The sequence below is a fragment of the Ctenopharyngodon idella genome, chromosome 7 (assembly GCF_019924925.1).
Source record: "Ctenopharyngodon idella isolate HZGC_01 chromosome 7, HZGC01, whole genome shotgun sequence".
Taxonomy (NCBI): Eukaryota; Metazoa; Chordata; class Actinopteri; order Cypriniformes; family Xenocyprididae; genus Ctenopharyngodon; species Ctenopharyngodon idella.
In genome coordinates, this window is record NC_067226.1 from 44,908,613 (window position 1) to 44,927,478 (window position 18,866).

At 36.7% G+C, this 18,866-nt stretch overlaps 1 protein-coding gene across 2 annotated transcripts; it reads right to left on the reverse strand.

The window, feature by feature from the left end:
• Nucleotides 1-265: 265 nt before the first annotated feature.
• On the reverse strand, nt 266-18,019 carry nadsyn1 (NAD synthetase 1). Of its 2 annotated transcripts, none has more exons than XM_051900152.1 (21): nt 17,818-18,019; nt 17,657-17,717; nt 17,264-17,380; nt 17,111-17,164; nt 16,940-17,029; nt 16,788-16,839; nt 16,562-16,650; nt 16,203-16,320; nt 14,675-14,806; nt 14,507-14,578; nt 14,311-14,435; nt 12,560-12,608; nt 12,298-12,400; nt 12,046-12,214; nt 5,864-5,999; nt 3,992-4,098; nt 3,764-3,895; nt 3,095-3,164; nt 1,827-1,955; nt 615-791; nt 266-496 (listed from the first exon to the last, which is right to left on the reverse strand). In XM_051900152.1, the coding sequence occupies exons 1-21, from the start codon at nt 17,900-17,902 to the stop codon at nt 479-481; spliced, it is 2,085 nt and encodes a 694-aa protein (XP_051756112.1). In that variant the 5' UTR covers nt 17,903-18,019; the 3' UTR covers nt 266-478. The 2 variants fall into 2 exon arrangements, with proteins under 2 accessions (XP_051756112.1, XP_051756113.1); XM_051900153.1 differs by having other exon boundaries at nt 17,264-17,322; nt 17,818-17,873.
• Nucleotides 18,020-18,866: the final 847 nt, after the last annotated feature.

The window sequence follows — 18,866 nt, forward strand, 5'->3', positions numbered from 1 at the left end:
CACTAGGATTATTTCTCCTTCTCAGTTCTCACTCTTAAAAATAAAGGATCTCAAAGTGGAGTTTCACACTGTTTCCATTAGAAGGACATTTTTGGTTCCCCAAAGAACCTTTAAGTAAACAAAGAACCATGATTTCTTAGTGTGAAGAACATTTAATAATCTAAGGAGCCTTTTGTGCTCCATAGATGATAAAATGTTCTTTATGGAACCACAGATGGCAATAAAGAACCTTTCTTTTTAAGAATGATGTAAGTAACTGCATATGAACATTTCATATGTATTGTTTTATTTAAAAAAAAAACCAAAACATTATCATACAGTATATCAATAATTCTAAGACATGGAACATGCAAATTGCTGCAGGTGACTTCAGTGCATGTGCAGCCAGACTGAGAGAGAACTGCTGAGTGTCCACTATCACATCTTTGGACCAAAGTTCAATGGATTCTGATAACAGTTGATTCATGTACTCTCCATATCACTCCATCATGGCCACCTGTACAACATAATAAAGAGTGGATTATATACAAACAGAAACACTACATGCAGACATCTGGAGACACGCATCTATACTTCAGCCCATTGAGATCACACTGTTCTGTAGAACTGCTGACCTCATTGTCGATGCAGCGGAACTGCCAGGACCACTGTGTGTTGTAAAGGAAAGGACGGAGGTCAAAGCGGTTGTCATCGGGACTGTAGTTTTCAGCATGATATGAGGGCGTTACTGTTGTCATCTTATGTCTGTTGATGGAGTACATCCTAAAGAAATGTTTCACTTTAGTCGCAACCTGCAAAACACCCAAAAATGGTATTGAACACAAAGCAGAGAGTAAGGCATTTAATTACCCTACTGGTCATGAAATAATGTTGGTAAAATGTTAGTATTTTAACCCTTTGGTGCTGTTTGGCCATTTTTAACCAAAAAATGTTACATTTTGTTTTTTTAGAATTCTTTACTTCATCGGAATGCTTAAAGGTTTTGGCACTTGCTATGTGAACACAAATAAATTTAAAAAAAATCATAGACATCATTCTGAAGGGTTGGATTCTGCTTCAATGAATATCCTTTGAGTGATTTCTAATGAGTTATAAATCAATATTTATCCTTCTACACATTAAATGACTTCTTTAAGCTTATGAGATTATGTGCTCTCTCCATGTTTTTGAGAGAGGCACCCAACATATGTTAAAACATATTTACTCTTCTAGCTGGTCATCAAGACAGCCAAGGTCTCTGGGGTCAGCCTGTCACCTCCATGACCAATTCTTAGTTAAAGGGGACCCTTTTCACAAGATGTAATATAAGTCTCTGGTGTCCCCAGAATGTGTCTGTGAAGTTTCAGCTCAAAATACCCCACAGATCATTTATTATAGCTTGTCAAATTTGCCCCTATTTGGGTGTGAGCAAAAACATGCTGTTTTTGGAAAATATGTCTTTCATATAAAATTTAAAAACAATTATTTTAATGCATTTTTCATAATAATAAACTTAAACTTCTATAACGTTTAACTTTTTTAACTTTTCACTTTTTTAGCTTCAGCAATAATCTGCCAAGTCCAAGTGTCTTCTTTAAAAAGACACCAAACTTAAATCTGATCTCAAAAGCTTTCAAGATTTATGACATTTTAAGTTTAAGGTCTATGCTCAAAAAGTGATAAACAGTTAATAAATAGATCATAACTATTCTATAAATATAATTTAGTACCATAAAATCACCTAAAAATACAAAATATTAATTTAAATATTATGTGAGCTGCGAGCAGCACCAAAGGGTTAAAAGTATTTTTAATCAGAGTACTGTAATGTTTAGGGCATGTTTGACCTGTGAGGGAGAGAAGGTCTCTTTCCATGAGTGAATAAGCTTGCAAAACATGCTGTACGGGCCGCACTTGGAGATCTTCCTGAGTCGGCCAATCACAGACAGCTCTGAGTAGGTCATTCCCATGTCGACCTGTGGGAGGGACACAGAGCCATGTGAATAAGGTCTCCGTGCTGTAAAACTATCTGTCTGCATGCACACAGTGATGGAAAAAATACATCAGGGCATAGCAGCATAGTAAACAAATTATTCCCGCCTCCACTCACTCGCACCAGCTTTGACTAACTGATCCACTCCCTCATCTGTAGTGGAAGAGGACAAGCGAATTATACAGGGTTGTCAATGTATCAGAATGGATAATGCGTTTTATGTATCGCTCTCTACATCGCCGAACACATAACGGTAATTGATATGATTAACCTTTGGCTAAGTTTGTTTAAATAAAGCTGCACATGGCTTCTTCAAACTCTCCTTCAGTGTTACACTGTTACAGAAATGCTTTGAACATCATAGAAAGTCAGTGGAGAAAAGCCCCGCCCCATACGTCGACGGGATTGGTTACACGTTTGTGACGCTTTTCAAACCGCGTTTTTGAGACTGTCTTTGAAAATTGCAGTTTTAAGGAGAAAATACTCAGCAATGGTGTTGACTGATGCATTTGCACATGGTTTGTCTTAAAGCATATTAAAAACACCACGTAGACATATAAATAATATTAAAAGCTTGATTTTCACCACAGGGGGTCTTTAAATTTTACCTAAAACTGAGAAATTGATTGTTTGAATACGATCATTTAATTTGCAAAATATCACAGAAACATCTTAATATCATATTTTTTATAGAAATAAAACTGATTAAAAATTACTTATCAAACAAAATATTTTTAATTGCTGTTTGAACAATATACATGGTCATCATTTGCGGGTGGGATGGGTGGTGCATGTCCCCACCACTTTTTTGAAAGCCACCGAAAAATTTGCTGCTGAAGCCATATAGGCATAAACACACACAAAAAAGGCATCTCCAACCCGTCATTCTTTAAAATTTAATTCATGTATGTAACACAAAACACATTTGCGCCATCCAGAACATCATGGGTATTGGGAACATATTGGGAATATTTATTAAAAAAAATATATAAATGTAAATATGCTCTTCTTTGATTTTTTTCCCCATGACATGCTACATTTTAAAGTTTAAAAACACATGCAATCTGCAGCCTGTGACATTTCTTGATAATGTTATTAGTGAATAAGGTTGAGGATGTTTACCTCATCAGTCTGGACCACCTTGCCATCCGTCAGTGGCTCAAGCTCTGCAGTTGGTGGAGCATCTAAAATGCTGCACAGAAGATGGGCACATATGAGCATGCTGTTGTTTGCTGCATAAATATACAGACATAAATATACTGCATAAATATACAGACATAAATCCCATAGCGGATCTAGGCAGGTGGAGCTGGAGGATTTCAGAGGAATTCTGATAGCCTACTACAAACACTGAACCAGAATATTTAAATCAGAGGTGTACAGTCCTGTTCCTGGAGGGCCACTGTCCTGAGTTTAGCTCCAACCCCAATTAAACACACCTGAACCAGCTAATCAAGGTCTAACTAGGCATACTAGAAACTTCCTAGCAGGTGTGTTGGAGCTCAACTCTGCAGGACAATGACCCTCCAGGACCGAGTTTGGACACCCCTGATTTAAATGTTGAGCAAGCAATCTCATTGGCTGCAGGATTGTAATGGCTCCAATCAGCTTGTTATGATGTGACTGCTTGCAGATTGCATGTAAAGGACCTGCGCCATCTAGAGTTTCATGACTGAACTATATATATATATATATATTGTCTGCCAGGCCAAAACTATAAATCAAGATGATGTAACGAAATTCATCAGTGATATGATCTGCAAATGTGCGTCAAAAGGAAAGATTACGCACCTTATGAGGGCAGTGAGCTGGAAGCGTTTTACACAGTACTGCAGGAAGCACTTCAGGTCCATCTTACTAACACCTCCAATGGGATTGATATCAGCACTGGAGCAGTCGTACTTTGTGAAGTATCCAGTCAAACTGCAAAGTCAGAGAATACTTTCTTTTAGGTCATCTTCATTACTATTGATAGTGGGATAGAAAGAAAAAAAAAAAAAAAAAAAAAAAAAATCACACCTCTCATCCACGTTTGCTGAACCAAGAACTAAGAGACCACCAGGTTTCCCCTGAGCCCACAGACAGAGCTGGGCAAAGAGGTAGGCCAAAATCATCCTGACACGAGCCTGTATTGGAGTAAACATACACATACATGCATCATACACATACAGCATACTTTCAGCTTTAAAAGAATATGCTATTTAGGTAAAAATACAGATGTGAAATAGCACCTGAAAGGTATGATATTCCTAATCTGTGGCATAATTCACACCATATTTCATCATCAATGGTTAATTTAAAGTTACCGTGAAATCAAAATGGACAATTCTTGCTTTTTTAATGGAATATTGCAGGATTTATTATAAATGATTTATCTGTGCATATTTCTTTTTTAAAACTCATGTTCTCTCGTAATCTTTAATCAAAATAACCTCTGCTCCCTCTAGCAGCGACATCTGTTCTCTGATGACATGTTTACTGGCGTGAGGGCGGGGCAAATTGTCACCCAATAGCAAACCACAGCCATCCAATCAATTCCCATGGACAAAATCAAGCCCCGCCCTACATTTTTTCTTGTTCGAGAAGCGTTTCACTCAGCTATATACTTCACAATAGGGAAGAAAATACTATCGCAACTTCCATTTAATGGCAACTTTAAAGGTGTCCCAAGTAATTTCATGCTTCGCTGACCACAGTGGTTTTAATACCTATGGTCATGGATGCATTTTTTGGAAATATTCTGGAAAAGCTATTAGTTTTCAATTACCCTTACTAGGGGTTTTCAAAATGGGTGTTGCAAAAATTAAACAATTATTTTAAGGCTGTCAAAATGTGTTAAGACATTAAATGTTTAATGCAATAATTTTTTAATACATTTGTCAGATTTGATATTGTTACCATTTCATTTTCCTTTCTAAAGACAGGTTGAAAATCATGTGATTAATCATGATTATTTGATTCTTTTGATGGGCCTAGTTTTTGACAGTAAGAAATAAAAAAAAAAATATGCATATATAATTTTGGGATAAATTTATTTCTTAGTTTTATCTCATTTTATTTATTTGTTTTATCCACTCAGTATTGTCTTGATCACTGGGGTTTTTGAGGCAGTACGTCTGTAATGCTGCATTTATTGTGAAAAGCACAATTTAAATAAATTGTAACTGAAATGTTTATACTTGAATACTGTTGTTTATAATTTTCTGGGCCACTGATATGACTAGAGCCTTCATCAGTCAAAAATACTATTCATTTCATTGCAAACTTTTTCAACTTTTTCAAACTTTTTCCTCTTTCAAAGCTGTGACGCATCATATGTGTGTGAATGTGTTAAACCGGCAAAATGATGCCTGATCAGAACCTAAAGCACAAGCTATTTCCTGGAAAACAGTGGCATAATGTTACTGTTTTGAAATAGTAAAACTCAGCAAATTTGTAGGTCATCTGATGCTTGGGGTGACTAACTGCAATTCTTTTTTTTGTGAAAACTGTGGTGGTTGTGTTACAATGCAAGCAAACAGCATATTGAAAAAGTCAGCAAAAGTATCACTTTCATAGAAACTGCTTTCTAAAGCCCGCGCTTTGGTGATGTCATGGGTCATATAAAAAAAGAGCCACATAAAACAAATGATCAACATCTATTTTGTTTCAAAATGGCCACCAGCAACTAAATGCATCACTCAAAGCATTGCACATTCATGGAAAGTTATTGCATAATGCTGTTTTCCAATTTCTTAGTATGCTTTTGGTTATTTCTGAGACTTTCACGGTCAACCAAACCATTTTTGCTGAAAAATATTAATGATATATGCGGTGCAGAAAATATGCTACAAGTCCCTAATAAAAAGAATCATGCATTTAATATCATCAGTGTCTTGACGAGTGCTGTACCTGGACGTTCTGAAGAGCCAGGTTCTCTCTGGCACTTCCTCCATTAGCACGAAACTGAGGCCACTTCCCTGTGACCACAGAGAAGATTCCCAGCATGCCTTTCACAGCCATGTCAATGTTGATATTTAGGTGATTGCTGAAAGGAGAACAGATAAAATCAACATCTTAATTGCACAATAATACAATAATTGTACTATTAAATTGTATATTTAAGAATATAATTTTTTACAAATATATTACTTTTTATAAGTTAATGCATATATCACTATGTTTGCAAAAAAAAAAATATATATATATATATATACAGGTGCTGGTCATATAATTAGAATATCATCAAAAAGTTGATTTATTTCACTAATTCCATTCAAAAAGTGAAACTTGTATATTATATTCATTCATTACACACAGACTGATATATTTCAAATGTTTATTTCTTTTAATTTTGATGATTATAACTAACAACTAAGGAAAATCCCAAATTCAGTATCTCAGAAAATTAGAATATTGTGAAAAGGTTCAACTTTGAAGACACCTGGTGCCACACTCTAATCAGCTAATTAACTCAAAACACCTGCAAAGGCCTTTAAATGGTCTCTCAGTCTAGTTCTGTAGGATACACAATCATGGGGAAGACTGCTGACTTGACAGTTGTCCAAAAGACGACCATTGACACCTTGCACAAGGAGGGCAAGACACAAAAGGTCATTGCAAAAGAGGCTGGCTGTTCACAGAGCTCTGTGTCCAAGCACATTAATAGAGAGGCGAAGGGAAGGAAAAGATGTGGTAGAAAAAAGTGTACAAGCAATAGGGATAACCGCACCCTGGAGAGGATTGTGAAACAAAACCCATTCAAAAATGTGGGGGAGATTCACAAAGAGTGGACTGCAGCTGGAGTCAGTGCTTCAAGAACCACTACGCACAGACGTATGCAAGACATGGGTTTCAGCTGTCGTGTCAAGCCACTCTTGAACAACAGACAGCGTCAGAAGCGTCTCGCCTGGGCTAAAGACAAAAAGGACTGGACTGCTGCTGAGTGGTCCAAAGTTATGTTCTCTGATGAAAGTAAATTTTGCATTTCCTTTGGAAATCAAGGTCCCAGAGTCTGAAGGAAGAGAGGAGAGGCACACAATCCACATTGCTTGAGGTCCAGTGTAAAGTTTCCACGGTCAGTGATGGTTTGGGGTGCCATGTCATCTGCTGGTGTTGGTCCACTGTATTTTCTGAGGTCCAAGGTCAACGTAGCCGTATACCAGGAAGTTTTAGAGCACTTCATGCTTCCTGCTGCTGACCAACTTTATGGAGATGCAGATTTCATTTTCCAACAGGACTTGGCACCTGCACACAGTGCCAAAGCTACCAGTACCTGGTTTAAGGACCATGGTATCCCTGTTCTTAATTGGCCAGCAAACTCACCTGACCTTAACCCCATAGAAAATCTATGGGGTATTGTGAAGAGGAAGATGCGATATGCCAGACCCAACAATGCAGAAGAGCTGAAGGCCACTATCAGAGCAACCTGGGCTCTAATAACACCTGAGCAGTGCCACAGACTGATCGACTCCATGCCACGCCGCATTGCTGCAGTAATTCAGGCAAAAGGAGCCCCAACTAAGTATTGAGTGCTGTACATGCTCATACTTTTCATGTTCATACTTTTCAGTTGGCCAAGATTTCTAAAAATCCTTTCTTTGTATTGGTCATTAGTAATATTCTAATTTTCTGAGATACTGAATTTGGGATTTTCCTTAGTTGTCAGTTATAATCATCAAAATTAAAAGAAATAAACATTTGAAATATATCAGTCTGTGTGTAATGAATGAATATAATATACAAGTTTCACTTTTTGAATGGAATTAGTGAAATAAATCAACTTTTTGATGATATTCTAATTATATGACCAGCACCTGTATATCAAGAATGATTTCTGAAGGATCATGTGATACTGAAGACTGGAGTAATGATGCTGAAAAATCAGCTTTGCCATACCTGAAATTAATTAAATTTTAAAATATAATAAAATAGAAAACTAATAACTGATAACTGTAATATACAGTGACCAGGAGGGGACATGTTCGGTTCACTTAGTTTTGTCGCGGCCATGAGATATTAATTTGTGGGAATGTCTTATTAACTCATGGGAACGTAATAAGTCGTGGCCACAAGATCATTTTGTTGAGGTAATGGCATCTTTATGTCGTGGCCACACAATGTAAATCCTATCCTATGATCCTATGTTGAGGTAATGACATCTATTTCTCGTGGCCACGAGTTAAACGCGTAAACAACCTCCGCGACCATAGCAACCTGGAATTATGAGAAATGGATAGGCCTATAATAATAGTTATTTTTAATTAAGAAAAAGCGCGAAATTAAGAAATGACTATATTAACATATTGCCTATTTTATTGCGTGTCATGGTGCCTATAGCAGCCTTCGAATGAAGTTTGTTATCAATATTAAAAGAACACACATTTTTATCTATCCCATCCAACAGCCTTTTAAATCCATTCACTGATTGTTTATTTTTTATGTAATATTTTTATATTATTATTATTGGTTACATTTTTTTATTCAATGTTATTTTTTTTCCTTTCATTTCCCTGATCTGTTTACCTTTCTGTATATTATGTTAATAAAGTATATATTTTGTAAATACTGTAAATGCCCGATCATGCCAATACATTTTTGACTTTATGACTGTATTTCTGTAGACCACACCAGTAGCCTATTAGACGGTAAATCAGTGTCTGTTTTCATTTGTAAGCCCTCGTGCCCGTGACAGCATTTGAATGAAGTTAGAATCATTTGTTATTATTAATATATATATATATACACAGGTGCTGGTCATATAATTAGAATATCATCAAAAAGTTGATTTATTTCACTAATTCTATTCAAAAAGTGAAACTTGTATATTATATTCATTCATTACACACAGACTGATATATTTCAAATGTTTATTTCTTTTAATTTTGATGATTATAACTGACAACTAAGGAAAATCCCAAATTCAGTATCTCAGAAAATTTGAATATTACTTAAGACCAATACAAAGAAAGGATTTTTAGAAATCTTGGCCAACTGAAAAATATGAACATGAAAAGTATGAGCATGTACAGCACTCAATACTTAGTTGGGGCTCCTTTTGCCTGAATTACTGCAGCAATGCGGCGTGGCATGGAGTCGATCAGTCTGTGGCACTGCTCAGGTGTTATAAGAGCCCAGGTTGCTCTGATAGTGGCCTTCAGCTCTTCTGCATTGTTGGGTCTGGCATATCGCATCTTCCTCTTCACAATACCCCATAGATTTTCTATGGGGTTAAGGTCAGGCGAGTTTGCTGGCCAATTAAGAACAGGGATACCATGGTCCTTAAACCAGGTACTGGTAGCATTGGCACTGTGTGCAGGTGCCAATTCCTGTTGGAAAATGAAATCTGCATCTCCATAAAGTTGGTCAGCAGCAGGAAGCATGAAGTGCTCTAAAACTCCCTGGTATATGGCTGCGTTGACCTTGGACCTCAGAAAACACAGTGGACCAACACCAGCAGATGACATGGCACCCCAAACCATCACTGACTGTGGAAACTTTACACTGGACCTCAAGCAACGTGGATTGTGTGCCTCTCCTCTCTTCCTCCAGACTCTGGGACCCTGATTTCCAAAGGAAATGCAAAATTTACTTTCATCAGAGAACATAACTTTGGACCACTCAGCAGCAGTCCAGTCCTTTTTGTCTTTAGCCCAGGCGAGACGCTTCTGACGCTGTCTGTTGTTCAAGAGTGGCTTGACACAAGGAATGCGACAGCTGAAACCCATGTCTTGCATACGTCTGTGCGTAGTGGTTCTTGAAGCATTGACTCCAGCTGCAGTCCACTCTTTGTGAATCTCCCCCACATTTTTGAATGGGTTTTGTTTCACAATCCTCTCCAGGGTGCGGTTATCCCTATTGCTTGTACACTTTTTTCTACGACATCTTTTCCTTCCCTTCGCCTCTCTATTAACGCGCTTGGACACAGAGCTCTGTGAACAGCCAGCCTCTTTTGCAATGACCTTTTGTGTCTTGCCCTCCTTGTGCAAGGTGTCAATGGTTGTCTTTTGGACAACTGTCAAGTCAGCAGTCTTCCCCATGATTGTGTAGCCTACAGAACTAGACTGAGAGACCATTTAAAGGCCTTTGCAGGTGTTTTGAGTTAATTAGCTGATTAGAGTGTGGCACCAGGTGTCTTCAATATTGAACCTTTTCACAATATTCTATTTTCTGAGATACTGAATTTGGGATTTTCCTTAGTTGTCAGTTATAATCATCAAAATTAAAAGAAATAAACATTTGAAATATATCAGTCTGTGTGTAATGAATGAATATAATATACAAGTTTCACTTTTTGAATGGAATTAGTGAAATAAATCAACTTTTTGATGATATTCTAATTATATGACCAGCACCTGTATATAACACACACACACACACACACACACTACGGGTCAAAAGTTTGGAAACATTACTATTTTTAATTTTTTTGAACGAAGTCTCTTATGCTCATTAAGGCTGCATTTATTTCATAATAAATACAGAAAAAAACAATAATATTGTGAAATATTATTACAATTTAAAATTATGTTTTTTTATATATACTTTATATATTTTTTTTATATATTAATATACTTTAAATATAATTTATTTCTGTGATGCAAAGCTGAATTTTCAGCATCATTACTCCAGTCTTCAGTGTCACATGATCCTTCAGAAATCATTCTAACATGCTGATTTGATACTCAGTTATTATCAATGTTGGAAACAGTTGTGTTGCTTAATATTTTTTTGGAACCTGTGATACTTTTTTCAGGATTCATTCATGAACAAAAGGTTAAAAAGAACAGCATTTATTCAAAATATAAATCTTTTCTAACAATATAAATCTTTACTATCACTTTTTATCAATTTAACACATCCGTGCTGCATAAAAGTATTAATTTCTTTCAAAAAAAAAGAAGGAAAAAATTACTGACCCCAAGCTTTTGAACGGTAGTGTATATTTTTACAAAAGATTTATATTTTAAATAAATGCTGATATTTTTAAACTTTTTATTCATCAAAGAATCCTGAAAAAGTATCACATGCAGGTTATAAAATAATATTAAGCAGCACAACTGTTTCCAACATTGATAATAAATCAGCATATTACAATGATTTCTGAAAGATCATGTGACACTGAAGACTGGAGTAATGATGCTGAAAATTCAGCTTTGATCACAGAAATAAATTATATTTAAAGTATATTAAAATAGAAAACCATAATTGTAAACTGTAATAATATTTCACAATATTATTGTTTTTTCTGTATTTATTATGAAATAAATGCAGCCTTAATGAGCATAAGAGACTTCGTTCAAAAACATTAAAAATAGTAATGTTTCCAAACTTTTGACTAGCAGTATATAAATATATATATATATATATACACACACACAAACACACAGTGTATATAGCCTATACATATCTCTCATGCAGAAGTATTTTAAATCTATTCACTGATATAAACTTAATTTTGTTTATTATTTTCCGTTCGTTTATTATTATTAATTTTCCGTTTGATCTCATTATCTCTTTACCCAATTAACGTTATGTATTATCTAATAGCCTACTTACAGTACCATAAAGCCTGTTTATTTCTGTAGGCACATGGGAATTTTACGGGAAGTTTACTTTATGGGAATTTAACATATTTCATTTTATTTAGGTTTAATAGGCATAATAATAATAATAATAATAATAGACCTATCCATTTCTAATAATTCCAGGTTGCTATGGTCACGCAGATTGTTTATGCATTTAACTCCTGGCCATGAGAAAAATATGTCGTTCTCTCAACATAGGATCTTGAGGCCACGATTTTAAATCATAAGGATGTTGTTACCTCAACAAAATGATTCTCGTGGCCATGACTTATTATCACGTTCCCACAAGATATCGTGGCCATGACAAAACTAAGTGAACTGAACATGTCCCCTCCTGGTCATAGTAGTAATAATATTTCACAACATTACTGTTTCTACTGTATTTTTTATCAAATAAATGCAGCCTTGGTTTTAAAAAATTATTAAAAAAAAAAAACATTGAAAAAAAATCCAAAAGGATTCCAGAGATTCCAAACATTTGACTGGGAGTGTATGTCATCCACCGACCTGCCGATCTGAGCAGCGAGATCTCTGGCTCTGTTGCGGGTGTCCTCAGAAGAGTTTTCACTAGCCATGTAGCATGTGGTAAAGAGGCGTCCACACAGCTCACGTGGGTCCTTAGGCCTGTAGCACGAATCGTTGACCACCCGCTGCACATCATCCAGCACCTGAGAATCTGAGAAGAATGATGCCCATTTAAGCCTCAAAATTACATGGTCCTTATGTTTTGAAGAGCTGTTGTGTGTGTTTTGAACTTACTGCCTTCTTTGACAGCGTGGCAGATTTGCACACACATGGAGTACACAATACAGGCAGTAGATGAACTGTCCACACCACCACTAAGGGGAAGAAGGAAGCCAGCCTGAAAACAACAAAACAGACAAACCTCATTAGCTAAACACCCCTATATCTTCACATTCATTGCCAAAAGGATAAATATAAGCCAACAAGATTGGTAACAAAACAAGCACAAGTAAATCACAACATAAACATTCATATTTACATAGAATAAAAAACACACCTGTCCACTCCTCCTTAAGTAGTCCCATAACCAACAGGCAGGACCAAGACTGAAATAACACCCGAAATATATATTTAATTGATTTAATAAATGCTGCATCAATTTATAACACCAAAAAGTACATATATTTGCCCCCTGGTTTACTGTATAATGTTTTAAAAAGATTAATATGTGGGTATCACACTTCTCCCTTCTCACAGTTTCTCATTTCTAAACAGATATGATAAAAAAAGTCAGGAATAAATTAGTGTCACAAGGTACTCCTAAACCTCTAAAGTAACATAAAAATAGTCTCACTGGCCAGAACACTAATTTGGCATGTTATGGGGAAATTTGGGTGAACTGGCTGCTCTTTAAGTCATAATTGGGTTTACGGGACTCTTTTTATTTAATATGGGTGTTTACACAAATGGGTGTTCTGTTTGAGGGTGTATTAATGTACAGCTCCACTAGAGAGCAGCAAAGCATATCTTTTGCTACCAAGTGTGCCCTACAAGTTCTGAAAAGTGAAGCAAAAGCGTTTCAATCGACCTCTGGTGGCTGGCTGGCATAAACCCCGCCCTCTCCATGTAATCGAATGGGTCACAAGCCAAACTAAATAATCTAATTAAACTTCAAATAATTTTTTTACAAAGATGATTTCTGTCATGTTAGGTAGTTCTTATCATGCAGATGTACGTTAAAGTGTTTGTTTTTCCAAGAAGTTTGATATTAGTTATTTATTTGATTTATGTACACAGTAAATTCCCCAGTGTTGAATTAAAGGATTAGTTCACTTCAGAATTAAAATTTGATTCTGATAATTTACTCATATACTACTTTTATACTATTGTGGCTTCCAGCATGCATTGCTGCATGAGGTATGTCACCATTGTTGAGATTCATATACTGATTCTTGATGTCTGATCTGTGGCAAGAAAGTATTGTTGGTGAAAATATGTTAAAAACAATTAACCACTTTTGGTCAGTGATGACATTAGTCACTCCTTTTTCTTAACGATGATAAAAGCTATATCAGCTGATCAGCTTTGTTTGTGGCTTCCTTTGTAACACATTATGTGTCTTGATAACACTGTTACAAAAACCACAAACTGACATAAAAAGCAAAGAGTCAAACTGCCCAACTAAATGAAACACTGGTCATCATAATGGTGACTACATATTTTTAATAAAACAACAACATTAACTTCTGTTAATTCTCAAAAATAACTGTAGGCGAATGACAGAATTAAAGTCAGTCTGGTTTGTAATAAGTGAGATTTAATGTCATTTCAGTTGATTTCATCTAAGGCTGTGGCGGGAAGTCAGTTGTAGTTCTTGTGTTCCTCTTTCCTTCAGTGATGCTGCTCGTTATCATCAGGTGTCTTCAATAATCGAATAATCATCACTCAATTAATCACTTTAGAATCTAATTAACTCTAACACTGCTTCAGAGTTACTTTCAACACCCTGCTGGTGGTTCCCATATGAACACCGAGCAGTGTTAACACTGGGGAATTTACTATGTATAAATACAGGGCATGATTGACAGCTGTGCTTGTGATTGAGTTTGCGGGAGTGTGGGCGGGACCTTGATACCGCAGCTTCACCTCAGGATACTGCGCAGACTCAGGCTCCAAATGACGTCATCGGCAACGACCGTTTCGGGGATATTTTGGCTGCTTTTTTCTACTCAAGATTTTTGCACCCCACAGTTTGTGTATATTGACTTGTGTTATATAGTTTGTGTATTTTTCTCTGTGAAAAGTTACCTGATCTCTTCTTCTGGGGTGTGGAAAATCCACTCCAAAGGCTGGTGCGTGGGCAGACACCTGTCATCACAGTCAGACAGAGAGAAGTCCGTTTTCATCCTCTGATAAGGTTTGTGCTCATATTCCTGTGCAGTGAGAAAAATATTTAAAGCATGGTAAGTCACTTTAAAATCTCAGGTCTTTCAATGTCTCTCACCATATGTGGGTGACATCTCTCTCCTCGATAGCTGCGCACATCTTCCAGATCAAGAGTGGCTGTGACAACCTCCTGCAGGTCAAAAGAAACGTATCTGATTGATCAAACTGAAATGTTTAGCATGTAAATCACAGTCAATTGGATGAGTTTCAATATTCAAGCCCTTACCACATCCTCGAGTGAGAACTGCGCTCCTCTGGCAACAATATCTCCATTGATGGCAATCATTGCACACCCATCATAGTACAAACGGTCTCCATCACATCCCTTCTGATTGGCAAACAGATAGATCCCTCCACTCTGAAACATATTTGGGACATGTTAGTGTCACCAACGGGAAAAATAACTGAAAATGTTCTAATTATAAGGCTCATTGTCACTTTTGTCTTTACAAAGGCCACTTGAAATTTAGTAGGTTTCATATACACCTATCAGGCATAACATTATGACCACCTTCCTAATATTGCGTTGGTCCCCTTTTTGCTGCCAAAACAGCCCTGACCCGTCGAGGCAAGGACTCCACTAGACCCCTGAAGGTGTGCTGTGGTATCTGCCACCAAGATGTTAGCAGCAGATCCTTTAAGCCCTGTAAGTTGCGAGGTGGAGCCTCCATGGTTCGGACTTGTTTGTTCAGCACATCCCACAGATGCTCGAATGGATTGAGATCTGGGGAATTTGGAGGCCAAGTCAACACCTCAAACTCGTTGTTGTGCTCCTGAAACCATTCCTGAACCATTTTTGCTTTGTGTCAGGGCGCATTATCCTGCTGAAAGAGGCCACAGCCACCAGGGAATACTGTTTCCAATGAAGGGTGTACATGGTCTGCAACAATGCTTAGGTAGGTGGTACGTGTCAAAGTAACATCCACATGGATGGCAGGACCCAAGGTTTCCCAGCAGAACATTGCCCAAAGCATCACACTGCCTCCGCCGGCTTGCCTTCTTCCCATAGTGCATCCTGGTGCCATGTGTTCCCCAGGTAAGCGACGCACACGCACCCGGCCATCCACGTGATGTAAAAGAAAACGTGATTCATCAGACCAGGCCACCTACTTTTATTGCTCTGTGGTCCAGTTCGTGGTCCCACTGTTGGCGCTTTCGGCAGTGGACAGGGATCAGCATGGGCACCCTGACTGGTATGCAGCTATGCAGCCCCATATGCAAAAAAATGTGATGCACTGTGTATTCTGACACCTTTCTATCAGAACCAGCATTAACTTCTTGAGCAATTTGAGCTACAGTAGCTCGTCTGTTGGATCGGACCACACGGGCCAGCCTTCGCTCCCCACGTGCATCAATGAGCCTTGGCCGCCCGTGACCCTGTCGCCGGTTCACCACTGTTCCTTCCTTGCACCACTTTTGATAGATACTGACCACTGCAGACCGGGAACACCCCACAAGAGCTGCAGTTTTGGAGATGCTCTGACCCAGTCGTCTAGCCATCACAATTTGGCCCTTGTCAAACTCGCTCAAATTCTTACGCTTGCCCTTTTTCCTGCTTCTAACACATCAACTTTGAGGACAAAATGTTCACTTGCTGCCTAATATATCCCACCCACTAACAGGTGCCATGATGAAGAGATAATCAGTGTTATTCACTTCACCTGTCAGTGGTCATAATGTTATGCCTGATCAATGTGTGTATATATATATATATATATATATATATATATATGTGTGTGTGTATATCTATATACCTTTGTGGTGGCAGATTTTACCAAGTTCACCCTGTGGTCGGCCTTACGTAGCTCATGGTAGCTTGCAGAGGAATTGGTAAAAATCTCAATGCCATCTAAACCCATGTCAACATGTGGACTAAAGAAAGAAGTAAAAGAAAGTTCAGTTCCTCAAACAAAAGCAATTCTGAAACTTTATGTACATCATTCATGTTTCATTTCACCTAATTGTAGCACAACAAAAAAAAAAAAACATGTCTAAATGTTCTCTGCAGGACATTAGGAAAGGATTTAAGGAACAACCTAGTAAGAATTCATTAAAAAAATAATCATTTGCCATTCATATAGTATTGATGAGATGATTATTTGCAGATTAATACCTCCTGGGGTTCCACAGCTCAGCACAAATCTCACTCCCTATGCAGGTGTCCTTGGTGGACAGCACCCCATCTCCAAATGGCACTGTGGTCTACCAATGACGACAGCTGAAATTATTATTTATGCCTAATAAAGTTTATATTATATGCATGCATATATTACTTAATCTATAGTTTTATGAAATGGTTTGTTGATTCATTTTTGAAGTGATGAGGAAGCATACTTTACCTGTCCTGTCACATCTTGGATCATTCTGGGTAAAAAGTACTCCTCAACATGTCTGCAAATTTCATATGTCATTTATCAATATGACAGTGATTTTTCACTGACTTTCCTGGGCAAATATTTGATTAATATAAGATGCAATATACTGTACATACCTGGGTCGACTCCAAGGTGAAAACCACCTAAATTCCCTGTTGTTGCCGTAATTAGCCAAGAGCATTTTAGGACGAATTAACAGTATTTTTCTGTCAGATACAAAAATTATTATCATATTAACATAATGGTACATTAAACAGTAATGCAAATGCTTTATAGTAAAATCATACTTGTTCAAGAAAATGACTCTGCAGTTATATCGAACATTGTGATGCATAACAGGCCTGTGGAAAGAGCACATAAAAGTCAAGTTTAATGCATTAGAAATCATAAAACATATTTAAAAATGACTTTTCCCTAATGTTTTGAACAATATCACCTACATTCCCACATCACAGATGATGTCTTGGGTCAAAGGAGATTCCAAGAGCGACTTCAGGACCTGGAAACAGTGGAGCAGCGTGTCTGACTCGTAGAAGTGATCTGCACAGCCGTACCCACTGATGCAAACACCACAAAATACAGTATCATCTGTTTACTCATTTTACTGAATTACTTTCCAACGTTACATTTTAGTTTTGTATTTATTTTATGCTGGGTTGTTCTATGTTAGAGAAATAAAATATTTTCTCTAATAAAAAAAATTATAATACTTAGCTTGCACATAATAATAAAATGTTTAATTCAGTACATCATGACCATATCCCAATAGAGTGTGTCATTATTCTCAACTGTACTTAAATGCATCACACATTCATTGTGGGAGACAATATTACCAGATTTCTAGCTCTGGTCCCAGCCTGTACTTGGCTCCTTTCTGCTTGGCTATTTCAATACCTGTTTTGGAGAACAAAGCAGATTTAAAAATGAGGACGAGGTCACTTTAACATCAGAAGAACTTTAGGTGACAAATTGCAGATGAAGAATCGCAACTTACTTTTAAGTATTCTTGACAAGTTGCCTTCAAAATCCAGTGCCCACTGATTCAAGGAGCAAGTCGCTAATGTAACCTTGCGACCCATTTTGTGCAACTAGAAATTATTTAAAATATATCAAAACAACTCTGCACCTGACTGTAGTTGTGCAACAGCACTCGAAACTTTTATTTACTGTAGTTCCATTTCCGGACTGTACAATCAGTACGCACTTCAAAATAAAAGTCGCGTAAGGAAGGCTATTTAAAAACTCCATTAAAGCAGTGAATAAATATTGAGGTTAAACATAATTTGCTCAAAAACATGCAATCTCGTCTGTCCACTTATTACACTACCACCACCATAAAATATAGTTTAAACGTATTTAAAGTTGTAAATAATATGTCTTTAACGATAAACACATAATTGAGTCAAGCATAGACTGTAACAAAAAAAAAAAAGCAAGCTGCTTTTTCATTAAAACAAAAAAAGTACCCGAATAAATTTTAAATAAATAAATAATAGACCCTTTTCACATTTCGTGTTTCTCAGAAGCGGAAGTCGTCATAGTTGGGAAAACTTTTATAGTAGTGAATGAAAGACTTCATTAAAGATATGTTTGTGTTTCCAAAAGAGGAAAAAATAGAGAGTGACTGATAATGGCAGTCAGAAAAGAGAAATATGTAATTTTTACCGTCACTTCCATAGCCGCTGTATTAGAAACACCCTCACAGCAGCGTTAACTAGTTTTTTTTTTTCCATTTTTTTAAAAAAATTTTTTATTTTTTTATTTTTTTTTTATTTGATGCAACGGTAATATAATACTATATAATATTGGTATAAATGTACACACATTTTTTTTTTTTTTAAATGAAAATAGAAAAAAACTTGCAGGATTTACGACATTGATGACCGTTAAAACGCGTCATCAATGTGAAAAGGATCTATACATTTAATAATACATTTCATTATAATTTGTTATTTGTTCCAAAGGTTAACTGTTTTGCTCCTCCAACCAATGAAGTGATTCTTCTACAAATTTTGCAGTGGACAAAAAAGGCTGATATTTTCC

What these genes read in the sequence shown, in the direction of transcription:
- nadsyn1 (XM_051900152.1), bottom strand. Translation starts at nt 17,902, where the DNA reads ATGGGTCGCAAGGTTACATTAGCGACTTGCTCCTTGAATCAGTGGGCA. An exon ending in GAGCTGTGGAACCCCAGGAG is followed by an intron (nt 16,321 to 16,561) that starts GTATTAATCTGC and finishes TTCTTTCTTTAG; the next exon opens with TCCACATGTTGACATGGGTT. An exon ending in AGAGATGTCACCCACATATG is followed by an intron (nt 14,436 to 14,506) that starts GTGAGAGACATT and finishes CTCACTGCACAG; the next exon opens with GAATATGAGCACAAACCTTA.